A 27,533-nucleotide genomic window follows, 5' to 3' on the forward strand; every position below is an offset into this window, starting at 1 on the left:
GCTCCGCCCGGAGAGGGCGGCACAACGGGCGGCCAGGCGGGAACAGGGGGGAAGAAAGCCCTGGGACCGCGCAGGCGTCGCCTCCGTCGCCGCCTCCGCCGGCGGGGATGTGCGTCGAGGGCCCCGGGCTCCCCCGACGGACCACCGAGCAGCTGAAGAGGCCGAGCGCTGAGCGGGCGGGAGAATGGGGTGCGGGAAGATGGCGGCGCCGGCAGGGCCGGCGGCTTCGTCGAGCATCTCACTGTCCCGCAGCAGCAGCCGCTCTCGAGCGGGAGGCGTGAGGAGAAGCTGCCAGTGGCTCATTTACTGGGTGCCGGTTCTCTTCATCGGGAGCATCGTCGCCTGGTCCTACTACGCGTACGTCGGCCAGCTCTGCTTGAGTGAGTCCCTGGAGGCGTGGGGGAGAGAGGAATAGACGGAGATAATATATTCTATATATATGGCGGGGCGCGGGTGAGAAGAGAGTTTCTCCAGAGGCACCTCTGGCCAAAGCTCGCCTAAGAAATCGGGCGCGGGCGCGGTTCGGATATTCGCCCCGACTCCTCTCCCGGCGAGCCTTTTACCTTTGTCTTCTTCTTCTTCGACCTCAAGCCTTAAGCTGCGTCGGGGGCAGCATGAGGGGGGACCTTTTTATTTTATCCCTCCTGCTTGCCTTGCGCCCTCCTGCGTCCCTCGATAATAACGCGCGCGTCAGAATTTGAACTTGACGCCTTAGGGGCGTGCTGGGGTTTTTGTGTGTGTGTGTTTTTAAACTGTTGTTTGTTGAGGTAAAACACTATTAACACGGATTGCGCTTTCAATAGACCCGCATGTGCGTGTGTATGTCTGAGTGTGTGTAAACACGCGTGCACACGCGCGCTCGTTCACTCAGAGAGAGAAAGAGAGAGACTGTGTCGCGCGCACGCTCAGCATAAACAATCGATTGCCCCAGAGCGGACTCTCGTAAGGCAAACCGGCCGCTGACACTCAGCTGATACCTTCCACAAGAGGAGGAAGTGGGCACTGCGGGTTGGGAAACATCCTCGTTTGTAGCTGACAGGGAGTTGGGCTTTTCTTTTCACCCAATATTTCCCCCCAAAAAAACTTTTTCACCCTTATATTTTTCTTTCTTTCTTTTTGAACACTTAAAATCAAGAATAGTGATTTGGTGCTGCTCTTAATCATGATAGAAAGGCAAGCTTCCTGGTCGGGCTTTTTCCTGTATGGTGTGTCTAATCTGTGTACATGATTGCAGTTCCAGGACTGATTTATGTGGTGCTCTGGATTATGTAATGCAGAGTAACACCACTGCGATCTTGGATATGTAGGTCTGGAATGTTTTCATGGTGAACAAAACATCCTGCTTTTTGCCCTGCCTTGGGAGTGGTGACAGCAGCATCTAATCCGCTGCTGCTCCTACCGCAGGTTGTTGTTTACATACTTAGCATTGCCTGGGCAGAGCCAAGTAGGATCTTTCTCTTCACAATCCCATGTGTTAAGAAGGATAGACTTGGGTAGAAAACACATGTACACACACTCACACTCAGAGTGCCTTGGGTTCTCTAAGGATAGGCATACAGTTAACTTGTGACGTTTAGCAGGTGCTCATTGTCTAAGGGCCAAATGGTTGGGACCCTTCTGTGTCTGATTTTATAATTGTGGCTATTTCTGTTTAATGTGTATATTTACTCTAGCCCAGCACACATTGCTTATTAGAAATGAGCAGATACAAAATATAACCTACTTGGCAGGCACTGTATAGAGAATAGTAAATCTTCCTTCATCTCCTACCCCAACATTTTTGTATGGTTCTGGTGTTAAAAAGAGATCTAGGGATTAATTGGAGTGTGATTTTTAGTAGTCTTGGCCTTTTCCTTAATCTGCTAAGAATAAAAAGGAAGGTCTCTTGAGAGATACTCTGCCTTTTGTAAATGGTGCCTCCTGGGTTAATTAAATGCTAGAAAGTGCTAAGCTAGGTCCCAGTCATGCACTAAAAAAATCTTGTGCATGCCAGTTTACTATTGTGGTGGTGATGCATATCTGCAAGATAGTAAACAACTAACAGCAGTGTACCTCCCACACAGAGTACAACTACATTATGAATTTCTGGGAATTAAAACTGTACACCATTGCCATCTTTTCTATATGCTTTACTTTCTCGAGACACACACACACAAATGTGCTTTGAGGATTTGGATCAAAATATGACGGTTTAATTCTGTTTTCTGCTATTGTGAATAAATTTGTGCTAGAGATAAAAATGCACTTTATACTTTATTGTGGACAAGGTTATAATTGTATATCTATAACATGAAATAAAATGTCTTCCATGTTTTAGTTTCAGAACTGTAAAATAATGTTAAGTGTGCTAAAGGCTAGCTGCTGTTATTTAGTAGATTTTTTGTTTATCTTCGGTGGTTGTAGTAACTTTCTTTCTTAAACATACAGCAAATGCTTTAAAAGCTGACATCCCATGTTTAAGACTGCCTACATAGGTAGTGACCAACTTTTAAAAGAAGTGTTCTACATAAAGTCTAAGGTAGATACCATCACTGTTTTAGTGTATATCATACTAGTAGTCTTCAGCTTCTCAAACCTGGGGCCAATGCAGGATGCAGTTATCAGTTTTAGTACATATGCCAATTTTTCCTTTTCTCTTTCACTCTTCCTCCATCTTCTACTTTTTCTCTCCTCCCTCAATCTTTTCCCTCCTCTGAACAATGTAAAGAAATGAACAAGAAAAGGGTAGAGTTGCATGACCTAGTTTTGAGACACAGCCTGACCCAATGCATCTCTCGTTTATTGATGTGATTTCCCCCATCCATTTGCATAACAGGCAACAATGCACTATGGGAGAGAACAGATTGTTTGTCTTTAACACCTGATATTCAGTGGTATATTGCCTTTGAATATGGAGGTTCCATTCAGCTATCTGGGCCAGTGGTGACCGTACACTTAAATCTAACAAATAATAGGAAAATCTTTTAGTGTACTCCCATCATATGGATTCAGTTTTTTAAAAAAGCTTCCAGTATATAATGTGTGCGAGAGTCCTGCTTTCAAAAAGTACCAGACTGTATTCTGTTCTGAGACACAGCAGGATTGCCAGGGCTTGGAAGACGGGTTGCTACAAACATAAGCACACACCACTTGCTCTGACTCTTCTGCAAGGCTCCTTGTCAGGCAGTGAGTGCAAAAGAGATGCTCTTTCTTTACCTTTGTGGAATATTTAGTGAGAATGAGGAAGCTGAATAGCTGCTAGAAACAACTATTGACTCCCAAACCCAGTGATAGGTTGTAGAATCCTGATGAATGGTTAATAACCATTGATAGGCTTCTCCCCTGTGACAATTGGATATTTCCCATAAAAAAAAAGGTTAATTATGAACATTTTTGTCTTCAAAATCTAGACTTTGTTTAAAGACACAAATTAGCTGAAGGAAAGCACTTTTAAGTCCTTTTTGTTTCGATGGGAAAGTTAGTGTGTGCATAACGTTAGCAGGAATGTATCCATAGTGGTTATAAATAAAGCGATTGGACTAGGAATATTAGATTTCAATATGAAATTTAATTCTTCCTCACCTATTAGCTTTCGCCCTAAACATTGTGTCCTTAATCTTTGGGAAAGATAGGGCAGATTCTCATGACCATTTGGACAATCATTGCCTTATCAGAGATTACTGTACACATTGATGGCTTGTGATCAAATCATAATCACATACAGGATCAGATGTTTAGCATACCATTTTGATTAATGTTGTGCCTAATAGTTTTAAGATTTGTATCTCCCCCAGCCCTAAATACTTTCTGTGTCTTTAACTGGGTGCCCCAAGAAGTTACCAAGCATTTATTTACTTACTTCATTTATATCCTACCATTCCTTCAAGGAACTCAGGGTGGTAGACATGCTCCACACACACATTTTATCCTAACCCTGTTGGTTAAATTATAGTGACTGACCCAAAGTTACCCAGTGAGCTTAATGACTGATTGGGTATTTGAATTTTCCTAGTCCAACCTTCTAAACGGAGCCAGCAAACTGGCACCCGCTGGTGCCATGGCACCCATGATCGCCTTCAGCGGCATCCCTGGGCAGGGACTGCAGACTCTGCTTTCATTTTTTTAAAAAGCTTCCATAGGAAGCAAGTTGTAAAGCAAAATGCATAGGTACCCTTTTACGTGATCTCTGTGAAGTGAGCCAGACTGACTGATCTCATCTGTCAGTGATTTTATCCAATAGGTGAATTCAGAGCTTTGACAGATACCAGGCAGTAGGAATCTGTGAGGTCCCAAAGAGCTGTTGTTTTTCCCTCCCATGGTCCTTGGAATCTCTGTAGTTTGCCCTTCCTTTTCCCCTAGCAACTAAGATGCATCTTTCTTGTGGTGGGTTTGTCTCAGATCAGATAACCCCCAGAAATTAATTTTTGCATATGCTACAGCGCAATACATGTGGGTGGATATTAAATAACTCCCCTTCCCACAAAAGGCAAATGTGTAAACTTTGCAGATAGGCCTAGGATTGTCTCCTGTGCAGGAGCTAAAGATCAAGCACTCATTAAGAATTCACTGTATAGTTTACTTACAGCACAGTGGTGCATATGTTTATTCAGAGGTATGTCTTTGTGTTTAATGTGACAGCCTAGGCTTTGGTTGGCATGGCGGGGGGGGGCAGGCTTATTGTGCCTTTAACAGCTGTATGATAGGCAGAAATTCAACAGATTAATCCTTTTATAGTATGGAAATTCAATTGTAGAGAAAGTTTTGCCTACGATTTATGGTTTGCCCCCCATGTTTTGTCATACCATGCCCCCTTTGCAGCTATTTTATGACTAGCACCCAAAGTACTCTCTCAACATTATAATTGTGACCACTGGACCAAAATAGTTGGTGACCCCTGCCCTATATTAACACATTTTTTATTTGATTTGATTTATACCATAATAGGGACGCAGGTGGCGCTGTGGGTAAAAGCCTCAGCGCCTAGGGCTTGCCGATCGAAAGGTCGGCGGTTCGAATCCCCGCGGCAGGGTGCGCTCCCATTGTTCGGTCCCAGTGCCTGTCAACCTAGCAGTTCGAAAGCACCCCTGGGTGCAAGTAGATAAATAGGGACCGCTTACCAGCGGGAAGGTAAACGGCATTTCCGTGTGCGGCTCTGGCTCGCCAGAGCAGCGATGTCACGCTGGCCACGTGACCCGGAAGTGTCTCCAGACAGCGCTGGCCCCCGGCCTCTTGAGTGAGATGGGCGCACAACCCTAGAGTCTGTCAAGACTGACCCGTACGGGCAGGGGTACCTTTACCTTTACCTTTATACCATAATATTTCATTGTATTGTTTAATGTTTCTAATTTAACATTATCTACCTTGATCAGTTAATCACATTTTGTTGGATTTTTTGTGGATTTTTTGTTGTTGTTATCTTTAATTTTCTGTGCCAGATATTCTATAGCTAAAGACAAAGAGTTTTATCCTCCTCCTTGTTCTTTATTTTCTTGTAATACTTTTCAAGCCACAAAACTAGTGTGTTGTGTTGTTTGTGTCCTTATGCTCTTGTTCCCTATCTCTGAAATGCCCTGCCTCCTGATACTAGAACATTTCCATCAGTTTTGGTTTTGAAACAATGTTTAAATTCATGCTTGTTCTCTCAGTTTCTATTCATTTAGTTCATTTTCCTTCATTTCATTTCCTGTTGTGTCATTCTCATATCTCTTATATTTTTGTCGATTAGATAAGCTTGCAGACAGTACTGTGCTTCATTTTATTGTGCATCACTTTGTTTTGTAACTGCTTTAGAAGTTATGGTGTCATTGTTATGGAACCTTGTTCTCCCCCACCCCTGCCCTTGATGGTTTTCTGAAGGTGGCAATTACCATTCAACCTACTATTCTTCTGGTGCTGCAATCCTGTAAATACATACCTGAGAGAGAGCCATCTTGCATTCAGTAGGACCTAATTCTGAGTAAGGATTCATAGGATTGTACTGTGAGTGAATATGAACAACCTAGAAGTCTAAGCAATGGTGCACAGAACACTGTGCCGAGTGCCACAGCGCACAGAAATGTTGTTTACCTTCCCACCACAGCGGTACCTATTTATCTACTCGTGCTGGTATGCCTTCGAACTGCTAGGCTGGCAGGAGCTGGGACAAAGCAATGGGAGCTTACCCTATTGCGCGGATTTGAACTTCCAACCTTACGATCAGCAAGTCAAGAGGCTCAATGGTTTAGACTACAAGATGTAGTGCTGGCCACTGGCTTAGAAGGTCTTTTTAAAAAATCAGACATTTATGGAGGATAGATTTGTCTGTAGTTATTAGCTGTGAAGGCTAAATGGAACCTCCATGTTCAGAGGCAGCATCTGAAAACCTGGGAGTTGAAGCAACAGTGGGACAGGGCTATTGCTGTTATACTCTGTGTGAGGGCTTCCAATAAGCATTTGGTTTGTCTGAAGGAAAGAAAATAATGGAGTAGATGGACATTTGGTCTGATCCAGCAGGATTCTTATTGCATTCTATGCAGCTGTTATCTCTACTGCCTCATAGATATATAAGTAATACTATATACAAGTTCAATGTGTTCTTAACTATCAGCACCACATTTGGCACTTGCTGAAAGACAAATTGGCTGGGATTTTGCAAGTTGTGTATTAGAAATGGCATTAATGCTCAAGTTGCCTTATCCACAGCAGTCAAAAACCATTATGATATACAATGGGTGTACTTATTTAAATCGTTTAAATAAAATATAGAAATACAGTCATACCTTGTCAACGGCCTGGTTGACAAACAAATCAGCTCCCGAACACCGAAAACCCGGAAGTAAAGTGTTCCAGTTTTTGAACATTCTTCTGAAGCCAAATGTCTGATGCGGCTTCCGCTTGAGTGCAGGAAGCTCTTGTAGCCAGTCGGAAGCCATGCCTTGGTTTTCGAACGGTTTCGGGAGTCGAATGGACTTCGGGAATGGATTAGATTCAAGAACCAAGGTTCCACTGTATGTATTAGATCTCTGTAATTGCTACTGGAGACTTGCCAGTACAGACAGTGACTAGTTAATGTGTATCTCAAAGTTGCTTATGCACACACAGTGCTGAACCAGGAAGTGACCGAAAATGTCACAAAAAACACCAAAAAAATGGGTGGAACAGGGGCATAACAGGTGGGATGTGCTTATACGCACTCTGCTGATGCATGTGGGGGCCGGGAACAGAATCTCCATGTGAAATGGTCATCAGCTGTAGCTATAAGGTTAAATAAACTGTTTTTTTTCACCCTCTCGTCTTCTTCACCTTTTCATATTCCAATACTGAAAAAGAGCCATGTAGCACTTCAAATGCTAACAGATTTATTGTAGTAGAAGCATTCAATAAAAAACATATGCTACAATGAATCTTTTAGCATTTAAGGTGCTACAAAATGCTGCTGTTGTATTTGCTGTAATGGATTAGCACAGCCAAACCACCCCCTCTGAATTTTTATCACTCTATCTTAATATTTTTGCAAACCATACTCGGAAGGAGCTGCACTGGAACTGCTTGTGAGGAACTGCCTCTGACACATAATTTGTACTTGCATTGCATGTACCTGCAATGCAGCCACTGATTCTATAACCTTACTTCAAGGGGGAAGACTGTAGGCTTCTGGCCAGGAATGTTGAAATAATTTTAAAGAACATAATTTTTTAAAACTGGTATTCAGTTTTAAAACTTGTATTTTAAAACTGGTATTCAGCAAAAAGACACACAAATGAAGAATAATTATGACCTGACCTCTGGGAACAGCAGGGGACTTTTCCTGTTAATCCAGAAGCAGGGATATAGATAGTATCTTCGAGCCAAACTGGAATTTGTATGCAACTGTGTATGACTCCCCCATGCTTACCCACAATTAAGTTTGGAGAAACAACTAAGTGGGAGATTTGTTAACTCTTCTCACCACCTCCTTCTTCCCACACCACATTATACCCTACTCTCAGCAACTTCTGCTAGCCTAGCAGTTCAAAAGCATACCAGCACAAATAGATAAATAGATACCACTGCGACAGGAAGGTAAATGGTGTTTGTGTGCTCTGGCATTCTTCACAGTCTTCCGTGCACCAGAAGCGGTTTAGTCATGCTGACCACATGACCCAGAAATCTTTCTGTGGACAAACTCCAGCTCCCTCGGCCTGAAAAGCGAGATAAGTGCCGCACTCCATAGTCTCGTTTGACTGGACTTAATCATCCAGGGGTCCTTTACCTTTCACTTTACTCCTAGCAGCTTTTATCCCTCACATAAAATGTCAATCTTTTTTGTATGTGTGTCCATGAGTACATCTAAAATCTTGAGAAAGTGTCATGAATGCTGTCACAAAATGAGAACCATAGGAATACCCATTCACAAAATGACTGTCAATGACGACCAATTGCAAAAACACCCATTTCACAGAAGGCAAACCCTCATCTTCCTCCACATAGGATAAAGAGAATCACACAAACAAACACATACACATGCCTCAAGGAGAAATCACATAGAAACACACTCTGCTACTTCCCTTCTTATTTGGATCATTTTACTTGCACTCCCTCCAGATGCATTGTGTTGGTCACTGCTGTAACAAACAAAAAACTATGTCTTCATACTTTACCTTCTTACTTGCCTGTTTTTGGTCCTTATCTCATCCAGAAAAAGTTCATAGAGGCAGGATGTGGTAAAGAGTGATGATCCCCTGGTCATCTCGGTGTTCTTTTTAAGGTGGTGATTGCTTCCTTCCCTCTTCTGAAGGGAGAAGAAAAAGGTGGAGAGCTTAGGGGAGGTCAGCACGGCACTCAGCTGTATTCATGGGCACCATGTTAGCTATACCACAGCCCCAGCAAAATGCCAAATGCATATACAGCCATTTGTCTACTTCTTTTGCCCAGGAAAACTGGTGTTATATATGGCCATGGTGGCTGGGACCAGTCAGCCCTGTTTGAATTCCATAAGTGAAGTTAGTTGTGGCTTGACTAACTTGTTTCATTGGTTTCAATTGAACTTAGTCATAACTATGTAGTATATGGGCTATATCCTGCCTTCCTCTCTGGGCAGTGTATTAGAGATTAAACAGAAACAAACCAGTATGTCTCAAACAGAACAGTGAAAAAGTATGGTGTATTAGACATAACACAAAACAAGGAGAACATTTTGGATGTACTCTATGCAGAAAGTAATGTGATTACAAAAAACAGCAACCCACAAATGACAAGGTCCTGGAGGTTAAAATTGTAATGATAATTCCTAAATCATTTCTTAATTTTTTCCAAGTGGTTTTAATCTATTACATTTTCTGTTTGAACAAGCATGTAAAATAGGCCACTTATTTCCATATGCCCAAAAGGAATATAGGCTAAGAGAACGTGACTTGGCCAAGACCACACTCAAATCTATAACACTGATGATATTTGAACCAAAAATCCTCAGTGCGGGTCTTTGTTTATCCATTAGGCAGACCAGCTCACTAGATAGCTTTGCTCTTTATGGCACGTAAAATATTGGTTGAGATGTAAATTTTTAAAGGAAAAGTTATTGAAAAAAGATGATGTGACAGTTAGGCAATACATTGAAAGTATTTTAATTGAAATATTTGTCACATAATTTTACTGTGACAAGTATAATTAATATGCAGCAACGTCTGGTACTTAGCTATATATAGACATGAAGCAGAAGCACTTTGAAGCATCGTTGAAATGAATGAGAAAGTTAAGTACATGCTTAAATCTTTCCAGCTGAAATCAGTTGAACCTCAAATGCATGTGCATCCCCATACATTGTAAGCATCCTCAATTTACTCAGTAGAAGATGTTGGACAAAGGACCTCAAGGTGCCACTTAGTCATATTTGACTTGTTTGTTTCTTTATTCAGGAGCATTTTTCTCCCACCCTTAAGCCCCAAAACTCCCAAAGCAACTCACATAATATCAAAAATAAATGACAGTCCCTGCCTACAGGCTTACATTGTAAAACTTTATAAAACATAATGTGTATCAAAAGGGATGGGGAGAGAAGAAGAACAGGTAAATTCAGGTACCAGTTTTGAAGTTACTGAGTTTGGATCATAACAAACTTGAATGGAAGTAGCTGAGGAAGAGCAGGAGCTAAACAGAGCTGGTCTCAGAATCGGGTGGGGTGAGACCTGCTTTCCATCTTTCCCTCTGCTGCTGCCCAATGCAGTGTTTGTATCTCAAAATACTACAATTAGTAAAACCTAAAATTGAATTACATAACCCACATTTAATTCTTTTACCACCAATGCAGTTTAGATGATGAAGTGTTAAGGCTGTATACCTTTAGAAATAAATGAAATAAAATTGATGCATGGGGGAGAAAACTACCAATAAGTCATGGTTGTGTATCACTCTATTTCAATATATGTTAATACCACTTGTAGATAAATTGTTAGGGATCATCCAATTGGTGATCCCATTTTAACCTTATAGCTAACAATAATGGGAAATTTCAGTTTCAGCCCCCTAGCTGTGAGAAAAGGGCATCAAGACCCTGGGAGCCAGGAGCCCCTTTCCCTCCACCACCACTCTCAACCCCTTTGGGGGGCATATCTCTGCAGACTAGCGCTTTAAGAGTGTTGTCTATCTTAATACTTTCCACTGGCTTAAGAAGTCTTTCCTATCTCAAGTTGAAACTCCTGTATCCTCTTCCACACTAGAACTTACTGAGAAGAGTTGTTGTTGTTTAGTCGTCTAGTCGTGTCCGACTCTTCGTGACCCCATGGACCAGAGCACACCAGGCACTCCTTGTCTTCATTGAGAAGAGTATTTCTCCTTTTAATGCAGTTGTGGCTGTTCACCCACTCAAGGATCTAATCATCTTTTCAAGAGAGAATACCGGCCCCTGAATGTTCCCCCTTTATTTACTTATAAATATTGTAACTGCTAGGATATTATCCTAGGGTGGGTTGGTTTGTTTGTTTTGGAATGGATGTTTAATTGATCACAGCAATTTACAAAGTAAAATATTTATATTAACTAACAAATGTACACATTGTCTCAAGAAGATGGGAATGTCTTGTTTGTGCTCAAATAATGGCAACTAATATTTTTTCACTTTGTTTTTTTCTGTCTCTCTTGCAGTAACCATGACAAATATTGGAGAAAAAGGTAACTGTTTATTTATTATTACATTTATGTTTTGCTTTTCTTAAAATATCTCAAAAAAAGTGTATATAGAGTTCACTTAGCTTTAGCAAGGTTTTACTACACATTTCGTGATTTACTCTCTGCATTTTGATTCCTATATCTACGCATGTAATTATTTTTATTTAACTTATACCAGGATGAGCAGTTTTGAATTCAGGGCCTGCCAATAGAAGAATTACTGACAGGCCTGGAAAAAATCTTTTTCTGTGCAGTACTAGTAGTAAAAAAAAAGGAAAAAGCTGTATCTGGTAGTCATCTAAAACTGATACAGAATATAAGGCAAGGAGAGAGGGAGAGAATGAATGCTTATGGAGATATGATTTTGAATCAGCTTGTGTAAGTTACTCAATAATCAAGTTCAATATCAATGCAAGTAAAGAAGGATAAAATAGACTTTTGGTAGAATCCTAGTCTGCATTTTATTACTCCTTTTCTTGATATCCTGATTACTGTTTGCATGGGGGCGTATTTAAGAGTGTGCCTCCCCTTCCGCACAGTCTGAAGTGGCAGAAACTGCTGCTTTATAGTAAATGTTGGAAATGTGGGCAGCTTCTTTATTTTTTCCCCCATTTGGGGATAAAAGAATAAAAAATTTCCCCATTTGGGGAAAAAACAAACTATGCTGTGAAGCAATTGTGGTTGGTAGGTGACTGCAGATGACACACAGCTCTGTTTCTGCTGTTCAACAATTACTAAGGAAGTTGTTTATGTTCCAAATTGGTGATTGGAGGCAGGAATGCACAAGATGAGCATTAACAAATTGATATTTAATCCAAACAATACACAAGTGCTCCTAGTCAGAAGAGAGACGGATTCTGGAATAGGGATTCAGCCTGTTTTGGATGGGGAAGAATATTGTTGAAAGCTTTGGCATTCACCTATAAAGTCCTAAATGGTTTAGGTGCAGGTTGACTAAAGGATTGCCTCCTTCCAGACTAGCTTGCCTCCTGCCTAAGATCTAGTGGGGAGAACCCTCTCTGTATCCTACTTATAGAAGAGCCATGGATGGTAGGCACCCAAGAGAGGGCCTTTGATGTGGCCACACCTAGATCTTGAAACACCTTGTCCTTTTAGGTTTGAATGCCTCCTTCCCTGGACAATTTCATCAGTTGTTGAAGACCTTTCCATTCCAGCAAGCTTTCACTGCAGCACTTTGGATAAGAGTCTGTGTTGAAGACTACCAGTTATTTGTCGTGCCTGTCATATCTGTATTTTATTAATATGTTTTATTGTGTATTTATGTAAGCTGCCTTGAGTGAAGTGTAAGCCTTGGAAAGGCTGGATATTCTTATTAAGTAAATAAATATTCTTATTTAAATAAATACAGTGGTACCTCGGTTTTCGAACGTAATCTGCTGCAGAAGACCGTTCGACTTCTGAAACATTCGAAAATTAAAGCATTTACTTACGGAAAACTCAAACACGGAAGCCACGTGGCATGTTCAACTTCCAAAAAACATTTGAAAACTGAAGCAGCTACTTCCGAGTTTTTGGCATTCGAAAACTGAAATGTTCAACTTCTGAGACATTTGAAAATCGAGGTACCACTGTAAATAGTTATTAGAGTGAAGAGGTTCATCATATTCTTAGATCAGCGTTGCCAATCTGGATATGTCCTCACTGCCAAAAAAATCTCCCCCCTTCTATCCCTCGAGCAGTTTGGCAGTTTAAAGAAGTTTCCTTTTCAGAAAGGAAACTAATAAGATGATGAATGAATGCATCACTGTGTGAATGATCATGAGGCACTTATAAAAACAAACAAAAAATGTGGAGAACCAATCTGAAGCATGCGGGAGGGGCAATACCAGGGTTCATTTTGCTGGTGTGCACATCATTTCAGTTGCAAACCTGGGAGGAATCCAAGCTCACACTACTGCTGGAGAATCTGCTATGAGGTCTGGTTCCATATATTATATCTGTCCTCATTGCAAAGTGATATTCACTCAACCATTGCTGAAAATCAGCAGCTCAGAACCTTAATCTTGGAATCCTTAACTGGACCCTTCACTGAGCCAGTAATGTCAGTCATTGGGAAGGAATTATTTTAACTGATTCCATCAGGCTTCAGATGCAGAACTAATGAGACTTGTTCATGGCTTTGTAGTCAGCCTGATTTAAACTGTAACTGGTCTTAAGTTATGTTTTTATGACTTCTATTAGATTTTATCAATTAGTAATGTCTGTAATATCACTGTGTTCGTTTTAATTATTTTAAGTGTCCACAGCAGTGGGAGCCCTCTATGGTGATGGGAACTTATCAGATGAATCAGTGAGTTAATTAAATAAATAGAAATAGCCAACAGACAAGCTCATCTCTTAACGCTGCATTCTTCAAGAACAGCCAGATAAATTTCCCATGAGTTTAGGGAGGATACTGGAGGACCTTAAATTGCTTGCGAGTACACCTCATCTTTCCTCCCTCTCGTACCTTGGTCTGCTCCTGTAGCTTCCAACCTTGCATGACTTGACTCATATTATAGTTGTTGTCTCCTGTGTGTCCTCCACACCTCCCCCAAATCTTCTTGGTGGGCTTGGGAAGTGGGGAGGAGAATGGGAGATAATTTCATCAAGCGAGCAGAAATGCTTGCACTGGCAGAATAATCAAATTAGTACAGTGCTAAATTGCACCCATAGAATTCTTCCTAGTAAACCTTACAAGTCTGGCTGCACATTTTCTGGTAGTGCTACATAATTTCTTTAATTACCCTTATTTTATTTTATAGTTGTGCTGATGTCTTGATAGCACTGTTACCTACTGTGGACCCCTTGGAAATGTTTAGCTTCACCTTGGTTGTCTGTATATTTCTCACACTATTATGCAGTTTCTGTAATTTGTTTAATGCCTTAATTTTATGTCTTTGATTTAGTGGTGTGCCTGCTTGCCTACCATCTATTTTTCACGATGTTTGTGTGGTCTTACTGGAAAACAATCTTTACATCACCAATGAATCCTTCCAAAGAAGTAAGTTATGGTGTGATGTAAGAAAAAGGCCTTTGTTAATTTTGTTTCTGGTGCATAATATCCCCATTTTTTTTAGGTGTAAATAACACCTTGTATGAATTCGTTATCTCTAGGTCCCATTCACCTGAAGGCCACCAGTTAGTCAAACATGGTTGCAAACATTTTACATCTGGGTGAATAAAAGCACAGTGTTCCTTCATGCACTTTGGTTTGTCTGTCTGTTTGAAATATTTTTACTCAGCTCGTCAGCAAAAAGAAAAAGGCAATCCTTGCCTTCAAGCTTACAATCCAAAAGGCAAGACACATAAAGAAAAGGACTGTGAATGAAAGAGGAAAGAAAACCAAAGCACTTGGTCTTAATCTTTTCAAGCTTAGCAATAGGACATGATAACTTATGTCTCCTACTGAGACTATTTGAAGGTTGAAAAGGTTGACTTTTCAAACTATCTCACCTGGGGTTGAGATGTGAATAATATGGAGCGTTGAGAAAGTTAGGCTGCAGGCTTCCTGTTTCCAGTGTGCCAGGAATGAAGTCTCTCCCAACACACACACACACACAGAGAGAGAGAGAGAGAGAGACTGAGATAATCAAATAATGATGAGGGAATTTCATTATCTGCATTCCTCTTAGGTTGGAAGAGGAACCAGGCTCTCGCCCACAGTTTGCCTGGCGGTCTGACACTCGCTTCCCCATGGAATGCGAAGGCAGGCAAAGGCGCTGGGTTTTATTAAAGTTTTGCAAGTTTTATTAAAAATATCTGCACAAGTGAGGATGGAAGAAATTGGAATATAATATGGAATTTAACAAAATTGGAACTGTGTGAGTGAGAGAAAGAAACTGAGAGGGAAGGGAGGAGAGAAACGCTATGCTTTGAAAATATAGAGCAAAATCCTCCCTAACCTCCATTATCCACAAATGAATGTGTTCAAGATAAGGATAACTGGCCATAAATCAGTGCCAAGGAGGAAAGGAGTCAGCAGCGGGAATAAAAGTTTTTGGATTAACTATCTGCAGTCTGGATTCAGACCATTCTTCCTAGGCTGGGAGGCGCACACATAAAGCATAGAATTGTAGAGTTGGTAGGAGCCTGAAGGTCATCTAGTCCAACCCCGTGCAATGCAGAAAAATGCAGCTGTCCTGTACAGGGATTGAACCTGCTACCTTGGCTTTATCAGCACCATGGTGTAACCAACTGAGCCATCATGCAAATCACCTGGCACATCATAACCATGTATTCAAGATGTGTAAGAGCAGTTACCTATTATTGTGCTACTAATTCAGTTTCCTTTTTTTCTAGTACCACCTGACCTATGCAGATAAGGAACTGTTAGACAGAGAAACTAGAAGCGAAATCCATCAGGAAGTGCTGAGGAGAGCAGCCAAGGACCTCCCCGTCTACACAAGAACAATGTCTGGAGGTAAACAGTTGTTAAGATTGAAGCGTGGGAAATTATTGTTCTTCCTGAGGGAATTCTCTTAGAAGAGATGCCTGTAAAACTCCCTTTCACTTGTGCTTTGTATGATCAACTTAAAACAGATTGGGAGTGCCTGCAAAGCTCCTTTCAACCATGTCCCGCCTTTACCTGGGGGCAGATGGGAGTGGCTTGCCCAAAACATGCTCACAGGCCAAATGTGGAGGCCTGAAAGGCTGGATTTGGCCCACAGGCCAGAGGCTCCCCATTCCTGGGCCTGGATAAAGGTGAATACATTTAAACACCATCTGGGTAAATCATAATAACCTCAATCCAGTTAGGGGCTTTACAAGCACAGAAGCAGTCTTTGTATGCATGCCCCTAGCTAGTTGGAGAATTGTATGTGTCACTCATCAGCCTGATGTAGCAACTAGCCTGAGAATTGGTGGTAACACTGACCAGCCATGGCTGGCTTCCTCAGTCTCAGCCCTCCAGATGTTTTTGGCTTACAACTTCTATGATCCCTAGCTAGCAGGACCAGTGGTCAGGGATGATGGGAATTGTAGTCTCAAAACATCTGGAAGGCCAAGTTTGAGGAAGCCTGAGCCATGGAGTGTATGTGTGGATTTAGTCCTGTTCCCCTTCAAGCAGCCGGTTGATACGATTGCCAGTAATCTTTCAAGCTACATGAGTGCAAAGTTAGTTTTGGGATAGTGACTAGCAGTGCAATCCTAACCATGTTTACTTAGAAGTACCGTATTTTTCACTCTATAAGACGCACCAGACCACAAGACGCACCTAGTTTTTGGAGGAGGTAAACAAGAAAAAAAATATTCTGAATCCCAGAAGCCAGAACAGCAAGAGGGATCGCTGCGCAGTGAAAGCAGCAATCCCTCTTGCTGTTATGGCTTCTGGGATAGCTGCGCAGCCTGCATTCGTTCCATAAGACGCACACACATTTTCCCTTACTTTTTAGGAGGGAAAAAGTGAGTCTTATAGAGCAAAAAATACAGTAAGTCCTATTTAATTCAGTGGAACTTTTTAAGGGTGGTTAGGACTGCAGGCTTAAATCAGCTCATATTTTTCACCTGTTATGGTTAGAAATATTACATTGTTAGCAAGTTAAGACATGAAAAAGAAACATAAATTTCTTGGCAGAACATTTCCCCCCCTTACTGCATCAGTTTCTGGGACCAGCAAAACAGTAACGTTTATGTTAAACAGAAGTCTTTTTCTGTCTTTGCAGCAATCAGATACTGTGACAGATGCCAACTTGTAAAACCAGACCGTTGTCATCACTGCTCTGTTTGTGATAAGTAAGGAACAAATATTGCAAGGCTATGTAGCATTTCTGTTATTGCTTAAAGAGTTGAGCAATGAAAATTACCTGCATGGATTACTGAAGAAATTAAATATACTTAAATATAGTTTTTTATTTTATTAATGATTATTATTTCTTTATAAATTAGAATTTGATTATTTATTTTCTCAGTGTGGAATTCTGCTATTATTTACATGTGTGGATAGACCGGTGATCTCATTGGGACATAACACCTGAGTAACTTATTGAAAAAAATTGTATGCTTAATATTTGAGGCATTTCATTTGACATAGACTATTAGCTATCACCGCAAGCTTGATACTGCCAATTATATTCTATTATTGTTGTTTGTCTTTTTAAAGATGTATTTTGAAAATGGATCATCACTGCCCTTGGTAAGTAGACATGTTACTTCATCACTTTGGATTAGATAATATGGGAAACAAACACTGTTTCCTGATGATGAGGGGTGAAAAGTTTCACTCATGAGATTTGAGGAAGTGGCATGGCAAGATCTTGTGGCAATAGCACAGCATTTTGGGGGTAGTAGCCTTGCAGCAACGGTGATAACTATTGGAATGGAATCACCTGTTTTTTGCTTTTGCTTTTATTTTTGTTAAACAAGGTATTTGTGTGTGCTATCTTGGAGAGGAGTACCACATAGTCTACAGCTAAGGAAAATAGAAACATTTCACAAAATGGCAGGGAATTGCTATGAGGGAGGAAAGTGATGCCTACGTTTTGCATGGTTAGTTTTTCAGGTATTAAAAGGTTATGTGAGAAGTCCTGCTAGATGGGACCACATTCTTCAAAAGAAATCTAGATATAATAGATTTTTAATCGTCATTTTAATTTTAAAAAAACAGTAATAAAATAAAAAAAGAAATTGTCAAAATAGCAATTTATGCCTGGGAAAAGGAGTGTCATTAATCTCCAGTAAAATAGCAACATACAGTAAACCAGAACTGGTCAGGGTGGTGTCCTGATGGTGTTGCATTTTATCTGCCATCAACCTAGCCAGCAAAAGTCAGAATATGTAGTCCAACAGTATCTAGAAGACACCACATTGGCTATTGTGCACAGATTTTTTTGGCATTAGAATTCCATCTTGAACAACCACGGAAGCCGAGAGAAAAGTAAATCTTTTCAACAATAATTTTTTGAAGTTCATGCATGGGAAATATGGATGTATTTTAGTGCTTGAGTCTACTGCAGCTATGATGTGCTCCTTGTGCAAAGCCCAGGGAGAATATCTGAAAAAGCCCAGATGCCATTGGTATGCAAGTGGTTCCCTTTGAGGACAGACATTTTTATGTTTGCAATATTCCTCAGCACCCAGTCATTACTGCTTTAAATAGAGGAATTTCATTGATTATAATGGATTAGAAAGATGGGAGGTAAATACATAGTTTGAGGCCTATGAAGAAATATAAATGAAAATTAATTATATGTGTGTATTTTCAGTGATGCAAGCTTCTTTTTCCCTAGGGTGAACAACTGTGTTGGATTTTCCAATTACAAATTTTTCCTTCTTTTCTTGGCATATTCTCTGTTATACTGCCTTTTCATTGTTGCAACCGATTTACAGTATTTTATTAAATTCTGGACAGTAAGTTTTAAAAGTCTTTCATGTTTCAAATATTTAGCTCTGTAAACATAAACATGTTGACTGCTTATATATAGGGTACAATCCTAAACACAATTACTAGGCAGTAAGGAAAGTAAACCCAGCTGGACACAGTGGGAATTATTTTCATGGGAAAAAGCATAGGATTGTTCTGCTAACTAATGTTCATATATTATCTATTTTTAGACTGTAGTGAACCACCCTGAGATCTATGGGTATAGGGCAGTATACAAGTTTAATAAATAATCATAATAAAATAATAATTTAGAAGAGTTCTATCTCAGTTTTTGTAGTCACGGTCAGTCGTTATGATTTGGTAAGGGAGAAGAAGAGTAATAAGCTTAGTTACAGGTAGGTAGCCATGTAAGAGTAATAAGCTTGTTAATGCTTTGGGGAAGAAAAACCTGTCGTTTTTATGCTAGCTGACAAAGATCAAAAGCATTTTTAAAAATGGCATATGGCCTACATTGACTGTTAAAAGCCACTCAGGGTTGATGCCCGGTTTGATAGGGCCTTTGTGGCAGTGACTCTCTGTCTGCCCCTTTCCTTTATCTTACCTGACAGGCAGGCTCAGCAGCAAAAAGAAAAAAGCCAATCTAGTAGCAAGTGTAACTTCGGACACCTGCCATTTTAATTCATTGATAATGCCTCTGTTGCCCCAATGTAGCATTACTCTGGATCAATGCTATGTTGGGGCCTCAGTGACACTGTATGGGAGTTAAAATGGTGGGCCACAGCCAGGTTCAGCACTGAGAGAAGTAAGCATTGTAAACTTTGTTTAGTTGTGCTTGGGTTCCACTGAAATCTGTGTTAACTGTTATTTTAGTCCAAATTAACTTAGCAAAGGAATTTAACTAAAACTGATTTACTCTGGATTCATATTCAGGCCACTGCTGAACTACCATTTAAGGTGGTTGTTGAATATCAGGAATCCTGTCTGAAAATGAGAAGTTACACAGGGAAAGAATGCATTATTACTGAGGCATAGTAATTATGAGTACTTTGAAACAATACGAAAACGAAACAGTGCTTATTAACAAAATTAGCCTTACTTCCTGAGGCTGTGATCCATTAGTACCCATAGAATATTTATCATATACGGTCGTACCTTGGTTTTCGAACAGCCTAGTTCTCGAACGTTTTGGCTCCTGAACATTGCAAACCTGGAAGTGAGTGTTCCGGTTTTCAAACGTTCTTTTGGAAGCCGAATGCCTGACAGGGCTTCCGTGGCTTCCAATTGGCTGCAGGAGCTTCCTGCAGCCAATCAGAAGCCACGCTTTGGAAGTCGAATGCTTTGGAAGTCGAATGGACTTCCGGAACGGGTTCCGTTCGAATTCCGAGGTATGCAACTGTATCTTCCACCATTCTCCCAAAGTATTGGGGGTGGTGTATCTGGGTGTGTCCCAGTAACTCTATAAACTACTTGAATAAAATTTCCTTAGCAATTAGAGAAGTTCAACATAGGTGATAAAAGATCCTTTCTTTTATTTCCAGTATAAAGCATTGATATTTCCCCCCTTCCTTTCTTTATAGAATGGCCTTCCTGATACTCAAGCCAAGTTCCATATTATGTTTTTATTCTTTGCCGCAGCCATGTTTTCTGTCAGCTTATCATCTCTCTTTGGATATCACTGTTGGTTAGTGACCAAAAATAAATCAACATTAGGTGAGGATTCATAATTTGATTCAGTCCATATTCTGTGAACTGTGTGCACCGCTTTGAATGGGCTGAGGAATGTAAACATCTCTTCCCTTTCCAGAGGCATTCAGAGCACCTGTTTTTCGACATGGAACAGATAAGAATGGATTTAGCTTGGGATTTGACAAAAACCTAAGACAAGTCTTTGGGGATGAGAAAAAATATTGGTTCCTGCCAGTGTTTTCCAGGTAGGTGTTGTATTGAAAGAAAACCAGTTATGTTTTGAAACCAACAATGAAAGTTGAAAGAGTTTTTAATGCTGCTTGCCTACTTACAATGTTGTTTCATTTTACTTTTCAGCCTAGGTGATGGATGCTCCTTTCCTACCTGCCTTGTTAACCAAGATCCTGAGCAGGCTTCTACTCCTTCTGGACATAGTTCTTCAAACAAAAAGTAAGCCTATATTTATTCCTTGTCTAGTTTCCACTTACCTTGTTTTTTGTTTCTTGCCTGCTGCTTAGATAGTAGTCATATTAACATTTAAGTGTACATTGGCATAGAAGCACTCTCACAAGTAGCATTTGAGACACATAATTAATGACCTTGTACAATCCATAATTCTTGATTGTAGATGCAGAAATGACTGTACATAGCATTCTTCTATGCGATCATTTAAAAACAAATACACATACATGCTCCATATTTTTACAGAATGTTACTCTCTCCAGTTCCTGAGGGCAGGGACCATCTTCATGCTGGTTTTTGTAAACCACTCTTGAGAACATTTTCAGCAAAAGGGCAGGGTATAAAATTTATAAAATAAATAAGTACTGCAATTAAACAAACATGGTACCCATCATGCAGCACATGGATGCTGCATTGTGACAAACCATACCATATGAGCACTCTAACACCTGGCTATTATCCTATCTCAGTGAGGAGTTGCAAACCTCTAGCTTGCATCTCCTGCTGCTCCCTCTAGCACACATGCATCAACAATTCAGACTAACTTGTTTAGGCACTGGAATTCATCAAATGCACCAGGAAACACAGAGCACCCAAGTTGGAATATTTATAGGAAAAATAAAAACATTGGTAATGAGATTCCTCACCCTAACCTGGCGGTCTTCTAACGATATTTTTGCTCCACCTTCAACATTTTTGTCATTGAATAGTGAGAATAGTCATCATTTTCCTGCTAAACCATTACGAGACTCCCAAAGTCATCTCCTTACTGATTCTCAGTCTTGGACAGAAACCAGCACAAGTATTGAAAATAACAAATCGGGTAAGAGATTATTGTGGCTTTTTTATGCTTTGATATTTTCAGGGTGACTTGCTTGCAGGCCTAGCTTTCAGTCCGGTTTGAAAACAAAATAAAATTTATGTACAAAGCAGATACTATATGAGCAGTTCCTTTATACCTAAGCTCTAATTTGAAAACTGCAACTTTCTGGGCAGTGGGTGAATTAAAAGCAGGGGATTTCTGGCAACAAAACAGGGTCTGTTGAAATAAACATGCATGAGAATGCAGCACAGCTTGTCCTTTTAAAAAAAGTTCCCTGAATCAGTTGGGCATTGGTATCTTTATTACACATACCTGCTCCATGGACCACAGTAGTCTTTGGATTTCTGATTTTGAGACCTATTCATTAAGTATAGAGACCTCATACTGATGACCAAACTCCACAAGAGGCATTTATAATATTTTTGACTTCCTGTTATGCATGCAACTGTAGGCTATCTGAAGGACAATATTCTCGTATTTGTCAAAGCCTTGCCAAGATCTTTTTCACTGCAGACAATATCCATTGCTCATAGTATCATATATTTTAGAGAAATTAAGGGTAGCAGCAACAGATATATGTTGAAGGGATGTAGAATTCTGCTGCTGAGGCTGTCTGGTAAAAAAAATAGGAATCACTGCTTCAAAGCATCATTTTATTTTTCAAAGGTATGACCAATCCTGCACTAACGATGGAAAATGAAACCTAGTCATGCAAGTACAAGAGAGAAATTCTGGATCTTTAAAGTAAGTTGTTCTTTTTAAAAATTAACTTTCTTGACACCTTTATAATTAAATAAATTTCTCTATTATAATCTTCTGTAGTTCATGATCTGCATGTGATTTAGATTGTGGACACATGATAGCCGTTACATCAGAACCCTTTGTTTTTCATACTGGTGTACTCTAATGCTTTATTGTAGTTAAGAATTGTTGATGAGAGGATGAGGGATTCCTCGACAACATCAGCATCCATTGACCAGCTGTTCCAGTCCACTGCAGCATGGATGTGCCAGAAGATATTTCAAGATCTAATTTAGCTGTCTCTGTATCATCACTTGAAATATAAGACCTGTTACCATCTCTTACATGTATGAAAAGAATGTTTTGGGTAACACAAATTATTGTTAAAATTCAAAAGGAATGTCTTGAAGATTACACATTGGGAAAGCAGGTAGTCTTTCCTTAAGACGTACAGGACAACACCTAGTCCTTTTTAAAGGACTAGGTTAAAAGGGGGATTTTTGCATTGGCATTGATAGCTCAGGTGAGTGTAACCTATTTTCATATAACCTGAACCTGCTCTTATGGCAATTCTTGAATCTTTTAAGTTTTGCCTCTGGTTTCCACATACAAGTTATCTTTAACCATGCAAATATATTCTCAACTTTTAGCAATTGATTTGGGGAGCTTAGTAGGCTAGAATGATTGGACTATATTTTGAATCCTACCTTCAGCTGGGTTAGTCACACTTTTAAATTTAAACTAACCTCAGTTAGATAGGTTGGATAAGTTTTAGGAAAGGTTTTGTTTGATGCTAATATAATAGCCCCCCCCCCACTTTATACATGACTCACCTACTTCTAGCTAGGCTACAATTTCTCTTAAATCATACAGGGGAAGCAGAAGACAAACTCCATCCTCAATTTATGTGCATGTAAAACATGATCGGAGCAAAGTTTAGTGAGACTATAAATGTGTGATTGTTTACTATTCAGTTATTCAACCTTATTAGGAGTGTTTGATATTAATATTCCTTGAGACTGCTAGGCTTCAAAAGCTTAACCTAAATTTTGTGCCTTTAAGAGGCTCCATTTTAACTAGATGAATCTTTTCTCAGTTTGATTTAGCATCCTTAAATTGCTGCATTCCTCATCATTACCCTGATGATGTACATATAAGATGTATATTATCATGTAGAACATACTAAAATTAATTACTGTGATGACTACACTCTGGATTATGAAGCCAAGTGGGCTTGCAAAGACCCTTTTTATTTTAAATGAAACTAACAGTTGTTTAGGCTTTTGTAAGATTTGTCAGACATTTCTGAAGCCAAGAAAACTGAAGTTTCATAATACGTTTTTTATCAGTGCCTTTGCATGCACGGTATCTCAGATGAAATTATATACATTTAATGGATCACTTAAAATATATTGTGCTGTTTACATAAAATAGGTGGTAATATTTAATTCCAAGATGGTTTGTAGAAGTTGGTAATATTATGAGCAGAGGAAATTATACGTAACTCACAAGGGTGCATTTGTGAAACAAATTGCCACTTTAAAATCAGTTGGGTAGTCAGATTTTTAAATTATTATAGACACAGTAGGATGCATATCTGCCTCCGTGACTTACCCTACAGCTGCAGTTGCACCAAGTAAAAATATTTTTTCAAAAGCAGGAGGACCATTAGAGCCCAGTTCCTGAGTGAATCACTGTTAATGTTTTTCTGAAACATTAAGAACGTTATTTCCTATTCTTCAGGCAACAAAGAAGACTTGGAGGATTACTTCAAAATTAATCACCCATGTAAATAAGGTTCTATTAAAGTGAAATGGTATGATGTCTCTGACATCATTGCCATTATAACTGGAAGGCCGCCCCTCCCCCCATGCAACCCCTATCTACATTTTAATCCAAATGAGTCGTTACAGGTTCAGTCACCAGAAGTGCCAGAATATGTCCCTGGGATATTTGAGATCATTGTGATCTGCATTACATAGTTTTACACAGTATGTGCAGATGTGTTTTGCAGCCAATAGTTTCTATAGCATAATGTTGTATTTACTTAGTGTTCAATGTTGGAAGTGGTCATGAGAATCACAGGGACCGAATGGGAAAGACTGGTACTTTCATTGCTTCATCATAATGCACATTGTGATGTGTATTCTGGTTATGCAGGGCTGCCTTTGATACTTTACCAGCATTCATTAAAATGTGTATAAAATGAAGGGGAAAGCTGAAATTCAGTTTTCGTGGGACACATTTATTACAGATAAAATCTATCTTATAGTATTTTTCAGTAAAATTCAGACTATCAGAGCACATTTTAAATATGGCTCACATTGCTGCATCATGGAAAGGAAGATTGATGACTGTGTCCGATTCCAGTATTTAAGCATACCTCCTGGGAAAGTGGGGTTCATGCAAAAGATTGAGCCAGCCTATGATGGGTGTAAATGCATTATCATGATGCACTTTTTCCAGCTAATTCAGATGTCACACATAATTATTAAGGTAGGAATGGCTGTTATACATCCCGACCATATTTTCTTGAATGTAAATACCAGTGCTATCTGTGAACAATGGGGCTTCACAATAAAAGCGTGTGGGATTAGGGAGTGAGCAAATAGCAGAAGTGGGTGTCATAGGTAGTAAGTGGTGATGTAGGTATGGCTACTGCAGAATTTTAGAGAAGCTCTATGACTTCCTGTTTCTGGAAATGCAAATTTCAAATTCCTTCATAAATTATAGTACGGGAGAAAGGAATCTTTTCGCACTCCGCCTCCACCTGCATGGCTAAAACACCGATTAACTGAAAACTAGGACTCTCACTTTAATTAAAGACATTTTGGTCAATTGTGTGGGTTTTGGCTGACTGGTCAATTTAATCTGCTGATTAAATTTGCATAAACTTTTACACAGGTAAAAACAATAATTTTGAAGGAACAAATATACTTTTGTTTTTAGATGAACTATTCCCTCCAATGTATAATGGAAGGGAAATGTCTCTTAAGAAGCTGCTTGCTGTCTTAAGTCTGTAGAAGTAATTATGTTTTCAAATTGTTTTTAAAGCTGCTGCCCTATTTAGCAGAGGACACAATTTTAGGTGATTAAAATGTTTGAGTGCTTTGATTACATGATCAATCATTGCAGCCCTATTAAAACATTTTGGTTATGTGCCAAGGATTCAAAAGACTTCTTTTAAATGGTTTCATAATTCAGATTCCATTACAGCACATGGGGAGTAACACGTCACTATGTGAAGCAAAATATTAATACACCCATTAGGATCTACTTGGTCAGCCTATGTATTAAATTCTTTCCTTCAGAATTAATAGTTCTTATTTAATGTGTAAAACAGTATGTATTTCACATATGCCACTATTATATAGAATGCAAAGTACTAGTAGATATGCTTCTAGTACATACAAATATATATGCCTACAGTGCTAGTAGTACTATGATTGTTCTATACATTGCTTTTACACAATTGCTGGCTTATACCATCTGCCCCTTTTTCAGGTGATTTTTTTTTCCAGACCCAAATGCATTTACATTTTAATAACCCCCCTGTATGTGCTGGACACAAAAATTTCTAATCTTCCCAAAGCATGAGTGATTGCTGTTTAGCAGGTGATCTGTCACCTCACCTGTTAATGTCACCTCTAGAAGCACTGGGAGTACTTGTACAAACTTTTTTAAAAAAAAAAATCAGACTGATCTGTAAAGTAAAGCCATGTCCTGTGCATCCAGGGCACAAAGGAAAGTGAGCTGAGACACGACGCAGGGAGTACTTGACTCTAGCTTACAATAAATTTTATGAGTGTGCTTTTTCACCTTTATGAAGCTGGCAAAGGAGGGACAGTGTGACCCATCCATGTTCAGTTAGCAAATATTATTTATTTTTGCAGGCTTGTAACTTTCAGGCTATTTCACAAAGGTAAAAGTAATTGGGACTAATTAAGAGTGTGCACTGCCTAATCCTTTGCTAGCTTCCACCTTTACATTTTGAACACGCCTGTCAAGATAATGTTTAAATCTTCTCCCCACCTCAAATCTCATCTAACCTAATCCTTTATGGACCAAAAGGTTTGGCAGAACTGCAAAACTCACACAGGTCATCCAAGACAACAGACAATACAAAATGTACAAGCTGAGAGTAAAGCTAAATAATGCTATAGATTACTGTGTTTTGTTTTGTTTTCAAATTGGTGACAAGGTACTAATTTTGAAAATACGGCTTTTTGAAAGTCCTATATAATTAAAGCTAAAATTCTGACCTAAGGCCAGAAATGTTTTTTACTGTTTTAATAGAGGATGCACTGTTACAATGGCTTTTAAGATGGAGAGTTCTGGGTTCAGTTACTTGTTTTCATAGATTACAACCTGCATTATCCCCAGCCAACATTGCCAATGGTTAGGGATGATGGAGGTGTGGTCCAGTGAATATCTGAAGGGGTACAGTTCTCCCATACCTGCCAAAGAAGAAACTTCATGTGAATTTTAGGAAATAATTTGTGGGTAGAATTTGTTCCTACTCCTTCTCAGTGTTTTCACCAGTGCCAAGACCACTGCTTCAGAGACTTACTGTTATTTAATGCACCAGAAACTGTAACGATTGGGACTCCTTCAATTCGCAACATAGGAAAACTATTTAAAAACTTGAGAGGATTTTGTTCTGGTGTTAAACTAAAATAAGAGCTGTAACATTGCAAAAAAACAAAAACACCCTTTTCTTCCCCAAATCTACAAGCCAGATGCAATTAAAGAATGAGACCTGTCACTGAAGACACTATACACAGCTCACAACCTATTCTGTATTGAAGGGGGAAAACATTTGGGTGTGAAAGCTCCTTGTCAGTACTGTACATCTCAACATTCCAAAAACAGCACTTGTATAACTTTGTTACCCAGTTGAATGAAAGTGGGCAATGATGGAACCCAGAATATATCTGTATATTGCCCCACAGAAGTTAACTCCAGTGATTCACTGGTTACTCTATAGTTAAATTACTTTACATGACTATCAGGTGAATGTTTGTTTATAAAATGGCCAGGTGAAAAAAACCATTGTACAGTGTGACTGTTACAAATTAGCCTTTTGGACTACTCAGGGTACTGCGATTGGACAAACTTTACTTCACCTCTGAAAGGAATCAGTTTTTGAGGACACAGATGACATTACTCTGTAGGTATGCTCTGCTGGTGATTTGTTTGCTCCTCTTCCTGCTTTACTCCTTCAGTGATGCTGTCAAGACTTTTAAAGCAGAATGAGGAGTCCTAGCTTCCAAAATGCTCTGCTCCAGAACTGCTTTTAACTGGGTCATCCCTGTAATGAAAACACATTCCCAGTGCTTGCCTGAGTACATGTTTGCTACGAAGCAACAGTGTACATATAACTACCGGTCTTGCAAAGAA

At 39.6% G+C, this 27,533-nt stretch overlaps 1 protein-coding gene across 1 annotated transcript; it reads left to right on the forward strand.

Annotated features, from left to right (window-relative positions):
- Positions 1 to 25,247, forward strand: ZDHHC2 (zinc finger DHHC-type palmitoyltransferase 2). Its single transcript, XM_053404481.1, has 13 exons — positions 1 to 380; positions 11,077 to 11,103; positions 14,010 to 14,104; positions 15,403 to 15,523; positions 16,764 to 16,833; positions 17,201 to 17,233; positions 18,327 to 18,447; positions 19,999 to 20,131; positions 20,226 to 20,352; positions 20,465 to 20,557; positions 21,280 to 21,392; positions 22,059 to 22,136; positions 22,313 to 25,247. Exons 1-12 carry the CDS (start codon positions 185 to 187, stop codon positions 22,097 to 22,099), a joined length of 1,170 nt encoding a protein of 389 aa, XP_053260456.1. The 5' UTR covers positions 1 to 184; the 3' UTR covers positions 22,100 to 22,136; positions 22,313 to 25,247.
- Positions 25,248 to 27,533: the final 2,286 nt, after the last annotated feature.

This window comes from Podarcis raffonei, chromosome 9 (assembly GCF_027172205.1).
Source record: "Podarcis raffonei isolate rPodRaf1 chromosome 9, rPodRaf1.pri, whole genome shotgun sequence".
NCBI lineage: Eukaryota > Metazoa > Chordata > Lepidosauria > Squamata > Lacertidae > Podarcis > Podarcis raffonei.

Excerpts from the sequence above, each read along its gene's own strand:
- ZDHHC2 (XM_053404481.1), top strand. The coding sequence starts at position 185 with ATGGGGTGCGGGAAGATGGCGGCGCCGGCAGGGCCGGCGGCTTCGTCG. Across the intron at positions 17,234-18,326 it reads ATGGATCATCACTGCCCTTG|GGTGAACAACTGTGTTGGAT; the intron begins GTAAGTAGACAT and ends CTTTTTCCCTAG. Across the intron at positions 21,393-22,058 it reads TATTGAAAATAACAAATCGG|GTATGACCAATCCTGCACTA; the intron begins GTAAGAGATTAT and ends TATTTTTCAAAG.